Below are 14,041 nucleotides of genomic sequence, written 5' to 3' on the forward strand. Positions count from 1 at the left end.
TTATTCTAGATTTAAATCCTTCATAAGAAAAGTGACTTCCAAATATTTTCTCCCTGTCTCTGGTTTGTCTTTTCATTTCCATGACAACAACTTTCACAGCAAAATATTTTAATTTTGATAGTCTGTTTTCTAAATTTTAATTTTTTTAAATGGGTTTTGCTTTTGGTATCATATCTAAAATTTCCTTGCCCAAAGTGCACAAAGTGAAATTTTTTTCTCTGAAATTTGTATGGTTTTAGTTTTCACATTAAGTCTATGATCCATTAGTTAATGTTCATATGGGGTATGTTTTGAGGTTCATTTCTTATGTCTGTGGATGTACAATGGTCCAGCACCGTTTGTTGTAAAGATGATCCTTTGTTGAAATGCTTTTGTGTCATGTTAAACAACAACAACAAAATCTTCAAGAGACAGTGTTTATGTGGGTCTATTTCTAGGCTTTCATTTCTGTTCATTGATTTTTTTTTTCATTTATTTTTATTAGTTGGAGGCTAATTACTTTACAATGTTCGTTGATTTTTGTGTCTAATTTTTCACTAATATCATGCTATCTAGATTTTATAGGAAGTCTTAAATCAGGCTGGTGACAAATGCTTAACCTTTGTTCCCTCAGAATCATTCTGGCTGTTCTAGTTTTTTGTCTTTTCATATTATGGAAGAGCTTGTGGATAGCTACAGTAAACTTGTTAGTAAATCTATGAATCAATTTAGGGAGAATTTACATCTTAACAATACCGAGTTTTCCAAGCTATGAACACCCTGCATCTTTTCATTTTTTTAGATCTTTGATTTCTTAAAGCACTGTTTGTATTTTAGAGCATACATATTTCTACATACATATTTTATCATCTTAACCATTTTAAGTGACAGTTCAGTGGTATTAAATTTATTTTTTTTATTTATTTTTGGCTGCACTTTGTCTTCGTTGCTTTTGCGAGGGCTTTCTCTAGTTGGGGGCCACTCTTTGTTGTGATGCTCAGGCCTCTCAATGTGGTGGCCTCCTCTGTTGTGGAGCACTGGCTCTAGGCATGGGCTTCAGTAGTTGCAGCACACTAACTCAATAGTTGCAGCTCTCAGGTTCTAGAGTGTGGTGGTCTCAGTAGTTGTGCATGGGCTTAGTTGCTCTGCAACGTAGGGAATCTTCCTGGACCAGGGATCGAACCCATGTCTTCTGCATTGGCAGGCATGCTCCTGTCCACTGCCCTACTAGGGAAATCCTTAAATACCTTCATAAAATAGGCAATCATAACTATTATCTGTCTCCACAACTCTTCCTCTTGAAAAACTGCAGGTCTATACCATCAAAACCATAACTCCCAACTCCCCCCTCTCCATAAGCCCTGGCAAGGACCATTCTACTTTCTGTTTCTATGATTTTGACTACTCTAGTAGTACATACAGTACTTGTAGGTATACAGACATACAGTAATTGTCTTTTTGTGACTGACTTATCTCACTTGACATAATGTTCTCAAGGTTCTCCCTGGTTATGTTGCAGAACTTTCTTCCTTTTTAAGACAGAATAACAATTTGTTGTATGTATATATCACATTTTGTTTATCCATTCATCCATCAATGGACACTTGTATTACTTTCACGTTTGAGCCTCTGTGAATGAAAATGCTGGTATAAGCATGGATATACAGATATCTCCTTAAGACTCTGCTTTCACTTCCTTTGGAGATATACCCAGAATTGGAGTTCCAGGACCATATGGTAATTCTAATGTTTAATTTTTTGAGGAGCCATCAAACTGTTTTCCACAGCAATTACACCACTTTACATCCCTACCAGCCATGTGCAAGTGTTCCAGTTAATCCGTATCCTTGCCAGCCCTTGTTTTTTCATGGTATTTGAGAGCCATCCTAATGGGTGTAAGACGAATCTTATTATAATTTTGATTTGCATTTTCCTTATGATTAGTGATGTTCACCGTCTTCATGTGTTTATTGGCCATTTGTATCTTCCTTGGGAAAATGTCTATTTATATCCTTTGATCACTTTTGAAGAATTTTTTGTTGTTGTTGAGTTTTAGTTCTTTATGTATTCTGGATATTAACCCCTTATAAAATACATGACTTGCAGATACTTTCTCCCATTTTGGGAGTTGCCTTTTTACAACGTTGATATTGTGTTTTGATGCAAAAAATTTTAAAATTTTCATGAAGTCCAGTTGATTGGTGTTTTCTTTTGTTGCTTGTGCCTTTTGTCATATTCAAGAAAGCATTGTCAAATCTAACATCAGGAAGCTTTTGTTGCTGTGTTTTCCTCTGAAGAGTTTTACATAGTTTTAGGTTTTACATTTAGGTCTTTGATCTATTTTGAGTTTGTTTTTATATATGGTATTAGATAAGGGTCCAACTTCATTTTTTTCATGTGGATATCCAGTTTTCCCAGCATCATTTAGTGGCATTTAGTGGAAAGACTTTTCTTTCCCCATAAATGGTCTTGGAACCATTGTCAACAATCATTTAACCATATATGCAAGAGTTTGTTTCTGGACTCTCTTCTATTCCATTGTTACCATGTTGTATGTCAGTCTTTCAGTCTTTATGCCAGTATCACATTATTTTGGTTACTCGTTTTCTACTAAGTTTTGAAATTATGAAGTATGAGTCCTCCAGTTTTGTTCTTTTCCAAGATTGTTTTGGCTATTCAAGGTCCTTTGAGCGTTTTTATACATTTTAGGATGGGGTTTTCTATTTCTTAGAAAAATAGCATTGAAATTTTATTAGGGATTGCATTGAATATGTAGATCACTTTGGATACTACTAACATATTATTAAGGAACATAAAGTATGTTTCTGTTTATTTATGTCTTGTTTCTTTTAACAAGGTTTTTAGTTTTCATTTTACAAGTCATTTACTTCCTAGGTTAAGTTATTTCTTCCTTTTTAAAATGTATTTATTTATTTATGTTTGGTTGCACTGGGTCTTTGTCGCTGCGCATGGGCTTTCTCTAGTTGCGGAGAGTGCACAGGCTGCACCTGGTTGCAGTGCACGGGCTTCTCTTTGCTGTGGCTTCTCTTGTTACAGAGCACAGGCTCTAGGTGCATGGCTTCAGTAGTTGCAGTGTGTGGGCTCTAGGTTGCCCTGGCTTCAGTAGCTGTGGCACAGGAGCTCATTAGTTATGTCTTGGGCCCTAGAGCGCAGACTCATTAGTTGTAGCACGTGGGCTTTAGTTGCCCACAGCATGTGGAATCTTTTCAGACCAGAAACTGAACCAGTGTCCCCTGCATTGAAAGGCAGATTCCTATCCACTGTAACACCAGGGAAGTCCAAGTTATTACTTCTTTATGATGCTGTTATAAATGGAATCATTTTTATAATTTGCTCTTCTGATTGATCATTGTTAGTGCATACAAACACAGCTCATTTTGGTAGGTGACTTTGTGTCCTGTTATTTGCTGAATTCATTTATTCTAATGAGGTTTTATGTGTGTGTGTGTATATGCGTGGAACCTTTAAGGTTTTCTATGTACAGGATGATATTGTCCATGAATAGAGAAATAATTTTACTCCGTTTCTAATTTGGATCCCTGTTATTTCTTTTTCTTGCCCAGTGGCTCTGACTATAACCTCCAGTGCTCTGTTGAATAGAAGTGGTGAAAGCAGGCATTGGTTCCTCATTCCTGACCTTAGAGGAAAAGCTTTTTCTTTCACCATTGGGTATGATGTTCACTGTGGGATTTTAAGATATGACTTTTATTTTGTTGAAATACTTTCCTTCTGTTCCTACTTCATTGAGTGTTTTTATCATGAAAGAGTGTGGAATTTTGTCAGTGCTTCAATTGAGATAATCTTCTTTGAGATAATCATTTTTTCAACTTCATTCTGTTAATGTGATGTATTACACTGAGCAGTTTTCCAATGTTGAACCATTCTTGCATTCCAAAAATAAATCCCATTTGTCATGGTGTATAATCTTTTTAATAAGCTTCCTAAAGTTATAGCATTCTGATTTGAATTTATGCCAGCTTAACTTCAGTGACATACAAACACTGCTCCTTTACCGCTCTGTCCCAACTCCTTTTGGTTGTTGATGTCACATGTTTATACACTGTGTGCCCCAAACCATAAACTAATAAGTATTTCAAATGCATTAGTCTCTTATAAGTATATAGAGGACGAAATGTAGAGTTACAAATTAAAGTTAAAATAATACTACCATTAATGATTACATAGGTATTTACCTTTGTTCAGATCTTTATTTCTTCAAAACAGCTTCAAGTTATTGTGTAGTGTGGTTTCATTTCACCTGCAGGACTCCTTTGAACATTTCTTTCCAAACAGGTCTAGTGGTAGCAAACTACCTTTTGTTTTTCTGGGGATGTATTCATTTCTACCTCACTGTAAAGCACAATTTTGTCATGTACAGAATTCTTGACTGATAGTTTTTTGGTTTTTTTTTTCCTTTTAGCTCTTTGAATATATGGGTTCATAGTCTTTTGGTCTCCAAAGGTTCTGATGAGAAATCTGCTTATAATGTTACTGAGGAGCTCTTGTATGAAACAAATTATTTCTTTTTTGATACTTTCAGGGTTCTTTCTGTCTTTGTGTTTATCTATTGAAAATTTGAGTGCATATGTTTCTTTAAGGTTTCATCATTTTTGGAGTTTGTTGAACTTCTTGGATGTTTATGTCCATATCTTTCATCAAATTTAAAATTTCATTTTCAAATTCGTTGTTGCCCATTTTTGAAAAATTTAGCCATTCTAGGTATGTAATGGTCTCTCACTGTTTTAATTTGTAGTTCCCTAATGATATATAATGTTGAGCACCTTTTCATGTGCTGCTTTGCCATCTGTGTATCATCATGCTCAGATCTGTTGCCTGACAAAGTAGCTGCTACTTATAGCTCTTGCCTTTATTCCACCAAATTTTGACATCTCTTTCTTCAGTGGTGGCTCCTTTAGTCCCCTTTCATGGACTCAGCCTAATGTATCCTCCCTTATGCCTGTGTTCTCCACATGTTCTTTTGTCTTAGCATCTTTGACTGCCTATTACGTTTTTACATATTTAACCTTTGTTTTTCTCTACAATGCTGAACACTTCTTACAGGCAGGACTGCCTTTCCTCCATTTTATATTACCTGCACTAGGTTGAATACCTGACACATGGTGTTCTCTTGTGTTGAATGAAAGGTTAACTGATTTAATGCATATTGATGGGATATTTTCAATAAATTTTGCTTTTCTCCCAAAATATTAAAGAATATAAATAATGGACAGCCTTGGCTGGCTTTTATGACAAACTCAGTAAAATGATTTGAGATTGAATAGGGATCTGCTATTTCAGGGACATTTGTCATTCATGGATGTGTTTGTGGACTTTACCTGGGAAGAGTGGCAGCTACTGGACTCAGCTCAGAAGCACCTGTACAGGAGTGTGATGTTGGAGAACTATAGAAACTTTGTGTCCCTGGGTACGTACTTCCCCCTTGAAAGGAGTAAATCTCCAGGCTTCCTCTTCTTGGTGGCTGAAAACTGGAGCACTTTTGTAAAATACTGGGTGATTTGGGGCTTATACTTAGAGGCCAGGTTTTCTTATTCTTCCTTTGGCATCAGAATATGCTGGTTGAATGGTGTTTACTTTGCTGAGTGCAAAAGGGCAGCTTCATCATGTCACATCTAAACTAAATTTTCTCAGTTTTTCTGAATCCCTAGGCAGTCTTGATCCAGATTGTCTATAATTTTCCATTCATAGGATATCAATACACCAAACCCAGTATCATTTTCCAGTTGGAACAAGAAGAGCTGTGGATGATGCACAGCCCAAGTCAGGACCATTCAGGTGAGTGACCAGAACATTTACATCTTTTCCTCCTTACTCAGAATCAGTGTGAGGTCTGACATTATGTTCTTTTGTGTTTGTACTTTTATGTTATTTGTAACCATCTTTTGCTCATTATCTCTTCCTTGGTATTCTCAGCTTCCTTCTTACTTTTCTGAGGTAGTAGACTCATCTCATTATTTATTTAAGCACCTTTATCTGTTTATCTCATTTCATGTGACTTTCACACCCTTTCTAAATAAAGTTAGTCTTCCTAATATTAGAATTGTTTCAGCTGCAATTTTTAATTAACCTTAAATCAACCTATAAGATGAAGTGATTCATTATCACACATTACAAAATGTCCGAAGGTGGGTCAGCTCTAGGATAACTAAGTGATTGACTCACTAAACTGCCATAGGTCTACCCCTTCCTTGCCATTCTAACTATGTATTTTCCTCAAATTTCCTCCCTCATAGTCATCAGATGGCTATGACAGTTCCAGGCAATACCTGCAAATGTACCAGTGACCAGTATAATAAATAAAGACTGTTCCTTCCCATGTGGCCCTTTTTATCAGACATAAAAATCTATTTCAGGAAGCCCCAGCAGACTTAACCTTGTTCAGTAGGCTAGATTTTTATCATATAGCCTGTGTAAAAAAGATTGGCAAGGGAAATGGCAAGCCATCACTGTTGGCTCAGATAAATCATGCTTCCCCTTCAGCAGGGGGTATGGAGATATGTCTCCAGTTTCCTACCTGAAGCACATGGCCTTATGGATGGAGGTAGAACATAAAATCAGGTTTCTGCCAGCCAAGAGAAGGGCAGCAGAACTGTCAGTTAGGCAGCAGTGTCCACCTTCATCTTCCTTTTTGGTGAGGAAGCATCCAGTCACACCCTTCTTTCCACCCATCCATCTTCAAAAATACTCTATCCACCCCTCTTTTCATTCTTACACTATATTAGTGCAAGTCTAGATCCTTGTTTCTAATCAGAGCTGGTAGTGGTTCTTCATGGTCTGGTGATCTCTAATTAAAATTATCCAAAAAAAAAAAATAAAATTATCCACACTCATCTCAAACGCTAGCAAAGTAATGCTCCAAATTCTCCAAGCTAGGCTTCAACAGTACATAAACTGTGAACTTCCAGATGTTCAAGCTGGATTTAGAAAAGGCAAAGGAGCCAGAGATCAAATTGCCAACATCCGTTGGATCATTGAAAAAGCAAGAGAGTTCCAGAAAAACATCTACTTCTGCCTTATTGACTATGCCAAATCCTTGGACTGTGTGGATCACAACAAACTATGGAAAATTCTTAAAGAGATGGGAATACCAGACCACCTGACTTACCTCCTGAGAAGTCTGTATGCAAGTCAAGAAGCAATAGTTAGAACTGGATATGGAACAACAGACTGGTTCCAAATTGGGAAAGGAGAGCATCAAGGCTATATATTTTCATGCTGCTTATTTAACTTATATGCAGAGTACATCATGCAAAATGTCAGGCTGGATGAAGCACAAGCTGGAATCAAGATTGCTGGGAGAAATATCAATAACCTCAGATTCACAGATGATACCACCCTTATGGCATAAAGTGAAGAACTAAAGAGCCTCTTGATGAAAGTGAAAGAGGAGAGTGAAAAAGTTGGCTTAAAGCTCAACATTCAAAAAACTAAGATCATGACATCCAGTCCCATCACTTCATGGCAAATAGATGGGGAAACAGTGGAAACAGTGACAGACTTTATATTTTTGGGCTTCAAAATCACTGCAGATGGTGAGTGCAGCCATAAAATTAAAAGATGGTTGCTTCTTTGGAGAAAAGCTGTGACAAACTTAGATAGCACATTAAAAACCAGAGATACTTACTTTGCCCACAAAGGTCCATTTAGTTAAAGCTATGATTTTTCCAGTAGTCATGTATGGATGTGAGAGTTGGACTATAATAAGTGTAAATCTATGGCTGATTCATATCAATGTATGACAAAACCCACTGAAATGTTGTGAAGTAATTAGCCTCCAACTAATAAAAAAATTAAAAAAAAAAAAAAAAAGCTGAATGCAGAAGAATTGATGCTTTTGGACCGTGTTGTTGGAGAAGACTCTTGAAAGTCCCTTGGACTGCAAGGAGATCCAACCAGTCAATCCTAAAGGAAATCAGTCATGAATATTCATTGGAAGGACTGATGCTGAAGCTGAAACCCCCAATATTTTGGCCACCTAATGCAAAGAACTGACTTATTGGAAGAGACCCTGATGCTGGGAAAGATTGAAGGCAGGAGGAGAAGGGGATGACAGGATGAGATGGTTGGTTGGCATCACCGACTTGATAGACATGAGTTTGAGCAAGCTCTGGGAGTTGGTGAAGGACAGGGAAGCCTGCAGTGCTACAGTTCATGGAGTCGCAAAGAGTCGGACATGACTGAACTGAACTGCACCAAAAGAATATTTACTTAGGCATGTGAAGAAGAGTCTGGGGGGGTAAATTCTAAATTCATGAATGATGACAGAGAAAACTTGGCAACTAAGTAAAACGACTCAAGAAAAAAAATGATTTATGAACAAAAACTAACCATGGTACGCTTGCATGATTTACCTGTGAATAGAAATTGCATGGTTGTAAAGATGTAAAACCTGAAAACTGATTTAAGCAAAAATATGAAATAGCTTGATTAGGATGGTGCAGGTATGGGAAGAGAGTGTGTACATCATGGGTAATATTAAGGGAGGAGGATGAAAGGAATTAAATCTCTACCCTACACACTGAGAAATTAGGAGAAAACCAAGTACAATAGAATAGGCTGTTATTTAGAAAATATGGAGGAAAATACCATAAGAAAGAGCTAAGAGACAAAACTTTTTTCCTCTGAAGAGAATGAAAAACAGAAAGGCAAGGTGAACAGATGCTGTTTAAACATTAACTACCCCCTCCCCCCACCAAATTCCAAAAATACAAAATAGATAAAATCAAGACACAGGTCTGAGTTCTTATGCACAGTGAGAAATATTTGGAGGTTGAATAGAAGAGAGAATGGGTAGAGTTGACCTGTTAATAGATATACCAGAGTAACATGCTGACCAAGGTGAAGGACAGAGCAGGGCATTGAGAGAACACAACAGAAGGGCAGCTTTGAAGAAGCAACATCACAGGGTCTTAATCCCTCATACCAGGTTTCTCTACATCCTAAATCTGAGCCCTTATTCATTTGTACACAAACCTCCAAATTATAAATGTTCCCAAACATCAATTCCCATTTAGGGCAGTATCTACCCCCATGAGAAATGAAAATTTTAATTTTGCTCATTTTTTTTCCTTGTACTTTCTTTTTTTTTAAATTTTGGCTGCACTGCATAAAGAATCTTCATTGTGGCATTCAGTTGGATCACACAGTCTTAGTTGCCCTGCAGTATGTGGGTTCTTAGTTCCGCAACCAGGAATCAAATCAGCATCCCCTGCATTGGAAGATTGATTCTTAACCACTGGGCCACCAGGGAAGTCCCTCCATGTGCTTTCCAAAGAAGCTATTATACAAAATTTTGAAACTCAAAGCTATATTTATTGTCAGATCTCTATGCCTGTTTTCATGTTTTGATTTGTTTTGTTTCTGCAGGTGCCCAGGAGTTTGTGTACATTTACATTTGAGATTTTATTTATATTCAGAACTGATATCGGAAACTAAGAAAAACCTCATGACATGGAATTTTTAAGGCAGTTTTATGCTATACTATGATCATGTCACTATTTATAACATATGAGTATTTTCATTTCTAGACGAAGTCTGGGAAATTGATGGTTGTGTGGAATGGCATCAGGAAAATCAAGGCAAGCTGGGAAGTATGGCAGAAGGCTATCCCTGTACTGCATTTGGAAAACTGTGTCTTATTACTGCAAGTAATGCTTCTTCAAGACAAAGATTTCATAAATGTGTCACAAATGGAAAGAGTTTGAAATGTAATATAGGTTTCAGTAATAATTACGCTGGAAAGAATCCTAGGGACTTACAGGCATTGAGGGAATCATCCTTCCTTTCTAAACATGAACAAGCTGTTATTGGCATAAAATACCGTGAAAGTGATGAATCTGGAAAAACTGCCAACAGAAAGCCACAGCTTATTTGCCAACAAATGCATATGGGAGGAAAATCATTTGAATGCAGTTCCTGTGGGAAGGCCTTCAGCAGCCAGTCGAACCTTGTGGTGCATCAGGAAACTCATGAAGAAGCAAAACCCTACAAGTGTGATGGATGTGGGAAAGACTTCAGCAGCAAGTCCTACCTCATTGCACACCAGAGAATTCACACAGGAGAGAAACTTCATGAATGCAGTGATTGTCAGAAAACTTTTAGTTTCAATTCACAACTTGTTATACATCAGAGAATTCATACACAGGAGAATCCTTATGAATGCTGTGAATGCGGGAAAGTCTTCACTAGGAGAGACCAGCTTGTTTCCCACCAGAGAACTCATTCAGGACTGAAACCCTATGGATGTCATGAATGTGGGAAAGCTTTTGGTTTGAAATCACAGCTCATTATACATCAAAGAATTCATACTGGAGAGAAACCCTATGAATGCAGTGATTGTCGGAAAGCCTTTAATACAAAGTCTAACCTCATGGTACATCAGAGAACTCACACAGGAGAGAAACCTTATAGTTGTAGTGAATGTGGGAAAGCTTTTACTTTCAAGTCACAGCTCATTGTACATCAGGGAGCACACAGTGGCGTCAAACCCTATGGATGTAATCAATGTGGAAAAGCTTTCAGTTTGAAGTCACAACTCATTGTACATCAGAGAAGTCACACAGAAGTGAAACCCTATGGATGCAATGAATGTGGGAAAGCTTTTAGGAGCAAGTCGTACCTCATTATACATCAGAGAACTCACACAGGAGAGAAACTCCATGAATGCTGTGAATGTGGGAGAGCCTTCAGTTTTAATTCACAACTTGTTATACATCAGAGAATTCACACAGGGGAGAATCCCTATGGATGCAGTGAGTGTGGGAAAGCCTTCAGTCGGAAATACCAGCTCATTTCACACCAGAGAACTCATGCAGGGGAGAAGCCCTATGAATGCAGTGATTGTGGGAAAACTTTCGGTTTGAAATCACAGCTCGTGATACATCAACGAACTCATACAGGAGAGAAGCCCTATGAATGTAGTGAATGTCAGAAAGCCTTTAATACAAAGTCAAACCTTATTGTACATCAGAGAACCCACACAGGAGAAAAACCATATGGTTGTAGTGAATGTGGGAAATCCTTTACTTTTAAATCACAGCTCATTGTACATCAGGGAGCACACACTGGGATAAAACCCTATGGATGTAATCAGTGTGGAAAAGCCTTCAGTTTGAAGTCACAGCTCATTGTACATCAGAGAAGTCACACAGGATTGAAACCCTATGGGTGCATTGAATGTGGGAAAGCTTTTAGGAGCAAGTCCTACCTCATCATACATACAAGGACTCACACAGGGGAGAAGCCACATGAATGCAGTGAATGTGGTAAATCCTTCAGTTTTAACTCACAACTTATTGTACATCAGAGAATTCATACAGGAGAGAGTCCCTATGAATGCAGTGATTGTGGGAAAGCCTTTAATAGGAAAGACCAGCTCATCTCACATCAGCGAACTCATGCAGGGGAAAAACCTTATGGGTGCAGTGAGTGTGGGAAAGCCTTTAGTAGCAAGTCATATCTCATTATACACATGAGAACTCATTCAGGAGAGAAACCATATGAATGTCACAAATGTAGGAAAGCCTTCATTTGGAAGTCACTACTCATTGTACATGAGCGAACTCATGCAGGGGAAAACCCTTATAAATGCAGTCAGTGTGAGAAATCCTTCAGTGGGAAATTACGGCTCCTTGTACATCAGAGAATGCACATGAGAGAGAAGCCCTATGAATGCAATGAGTGTGAAAAAGCCTTCATTAGGAAGTCTCAGCTCATTGTACATCAGAGGACTCATTCAGGGGAGAAACCCTATGAATGCAGTGAGTGCAGAAAAACTTTCTCTCAGAAATCAATTCTCAGTGCACATCAGAGGACTCATACTGGAGAGAAACCATGTAAATGCACTGAATGTGGGAAAGCCTTTTGTTGGAAGTCACAACTCATTATGCATCAGAGAACTCATGCAGATGAGAAACATACTGGTGAGTTAAATATAAGAAACTTTCTCTCAAAAGTGAATTCACAGGAATTCCTAGAAAATTCATATAGGAGAGAAACTTTATAAATGGAATCATCTCATTGTACACCATGTATATATGGCATGTGGAAAGGAATCCACAGAAAGCTGTTTTTTATACACACACACAAAAAAAAAAATCAGTAAATGTACACAGGAACTGTATGAATTCAGTGAACCCTCTGAAAGTTCTTAGCAGGAAATCGTACCATGTCTTTAAGTTTGTGCAGTTGAGGAACAATATGAATTAAGTGAATATCAGAAACTCATTTCTTTTTCGGGGGGGGGTGTAAGAAAGATCCTTTTATTCCTTGACATGCTAACATCTGCAAAGAGTTAATTCCATAATGCAAATGAGTATAGAATACAGTCCTTTGAAATTCATAATTTATTGGAATTAGGATTTTAACGAGAAAACATGTAAATTGAATGTATTGCAGGCATCAGAAGCTTATATGTTGGAGACACCACGGTATAAAGTTAGGGAAATTCTTCATCTAGAAGTGACAGGCTTCTAATAAAAAAGTAAAAATTTGAATGAATGAAGATCTATGAGTATTTTTTAAGCCTCTACAGGAAGGTTTATTATTTTGACTCATCTGGAAAAAAAATTTCCTTTATAAATTTAGGGGAAATTATGCTCCAAATTATGCTTCTAAACTCTTAGGAAAAGCCTCTAAAAAACTATCCAACTATCAATGATCAATATTTTATAGAATATAAAGATTTTCTAACCTGAGTAAATGTAATAATCATGATAACAATAAGGATTACATCAGAAGACCTGCAGTGATGTTTAGGTGTTTTCTTCCTTTCTATACTATAAAATATGTTTTGTGGACTTTGGCATATTCTTATGGATGCCACATTTGATAAATAACTAGATAACAATACTGTTTCCCAGGGATTTATACTCTACATGGCAACATCTTTAAAATACAACTTGTTACTAGAATAATATGGCATATAAATGCATTTCAGTACTTTTAAACCTTTACTATTGTTTTGTACCCTCTGTAAATGGACCTGAAAGCTCTCTCTTTAGTTATATAATCAGTATAGCTCACGTTTCATGTGGTTGCATATCTGGAATCTGTCCTGCCCTCTTTGATTAGAATACCTTGATTTCCTTTAAGAGAATTGACAATGTATGCAATGTATGCATGATCAGATCATCATTCAAGGTACCCTGCCAGGAGTTGGCTGAGATAGTCTAGAATTTAAATTTTTAATGGACTCCTTAGTACAGAAAATCAAACTTAGCTTTTGTTCTCGGGTAACATCTTGCTGCAAATATTAATTAGTTCCTTCTATATAGATTACCCAGAATAGCTTTAGTTGTTGTCACTTCTTAATCCTAGTTCACTTCTCTCTTAATTTGAGCTATCTGGTATCCTTCTCAGTACATTTAAATGATACCTTTAAGTGATGCTGCTGAAGTGTGCATGTATAGCTGTAGATTCAGGGCATGAAAAGTCATTCTACCAGTGGCTTACTTACAAAATCAGTTTTTTTCATAACCTCACCAATTACCTTTTATGTATTAGCATTAATCTGGAAAGAGCTAGAACCCTGAAAATAAGTTTAGGGCTATCTTGGAGGAATATGAGGATTTAAAACTGTGGATACTTCTGAAACAACCACTACTTTGTGCCCTTCAGTGGGGAATCCCATTGCTTACCCAAAGAAACTGTTTCTTCCTTGAAGGATATAGTTACTTGATTTCTGAATGCCTAATCCTTATGTAGGATACAAAGTTAAGAAATTTGGAGTGAAGAGTGATGACTCACAGAAGGGAAGAGAAGGCTTGCATAAGGAAAGAATTTCAGATATTTGCTATCGTCTATCCCCTAAACTTGGAAAATGTCATGAATATGTATTTTGTCATTGATGTTCCAAGGAAGATACATACACATAATAAAGAATAAACATATTCTGTGTCCCACTCTCCAAGATCTATTAGATTTTAAAGGCCCTGCGTTTTGTGATTCACATTCACATGCAGCCTCCTCCAGTAGAAGCCAGAGATGTCCATGTAATGTTGGAGATGTAAATCAAGTACTGTGT

The 14,041-nt window shown here is 37.2% G+C and overlaps 1 protein-coding gene across 3 annotated transcripts in view; it reads left to right on the forward strand.

Annotated features, from left to right (window-relative positions):
• LOC122453792 (zinc finger protein 268-like) overlaps positions 1 to 12,516 on the forward strand; it is a 46,134-nt gene extending 33,618 nt beyond the window's left edge. For all 3 annotated transcript variants that reach the window (XM_043487991.1, XM_043487981.1, XM_043488002.1), the window contains exons 4-6: positions 5,299 to 5,425; positions 5,707 to 5,793; positions 9,546 to 12,516. In XM_043487991.1, coding sequence (XP_043343926.1) covers positions 5,299 to 5,425; positions 5,707 to 5,793; positions 9,546 to 12,022 — 2,691 coding nt within the window. In that variant the 3' untranslated portion in view covers positions 12,023 to 12,516. The remainder of the gene's footprint in view (positions 1 to 5,298; positions 5,426 to 5,706; positions 5,794 to 9,545) is intronic.
• Positions 12,517 to 14,041: the final 1,525 nt, after the last annotated feature.

Source organism: Cervus canadensis, chromosome 1 (assembly GCF_019320065.1).
Source record: "Cervus canadensis isolate Bull #8, Minnesota chromosome 1, ASM1932006v1, whole genome shotgun sequence".
In the NCBI taxonomy this organism is placed as follows: Eukaryota; Metazoa; Chordata; class Mammalia; order Artiodactyla; family Cervidae; genus Cervus; species Cervus canadensis.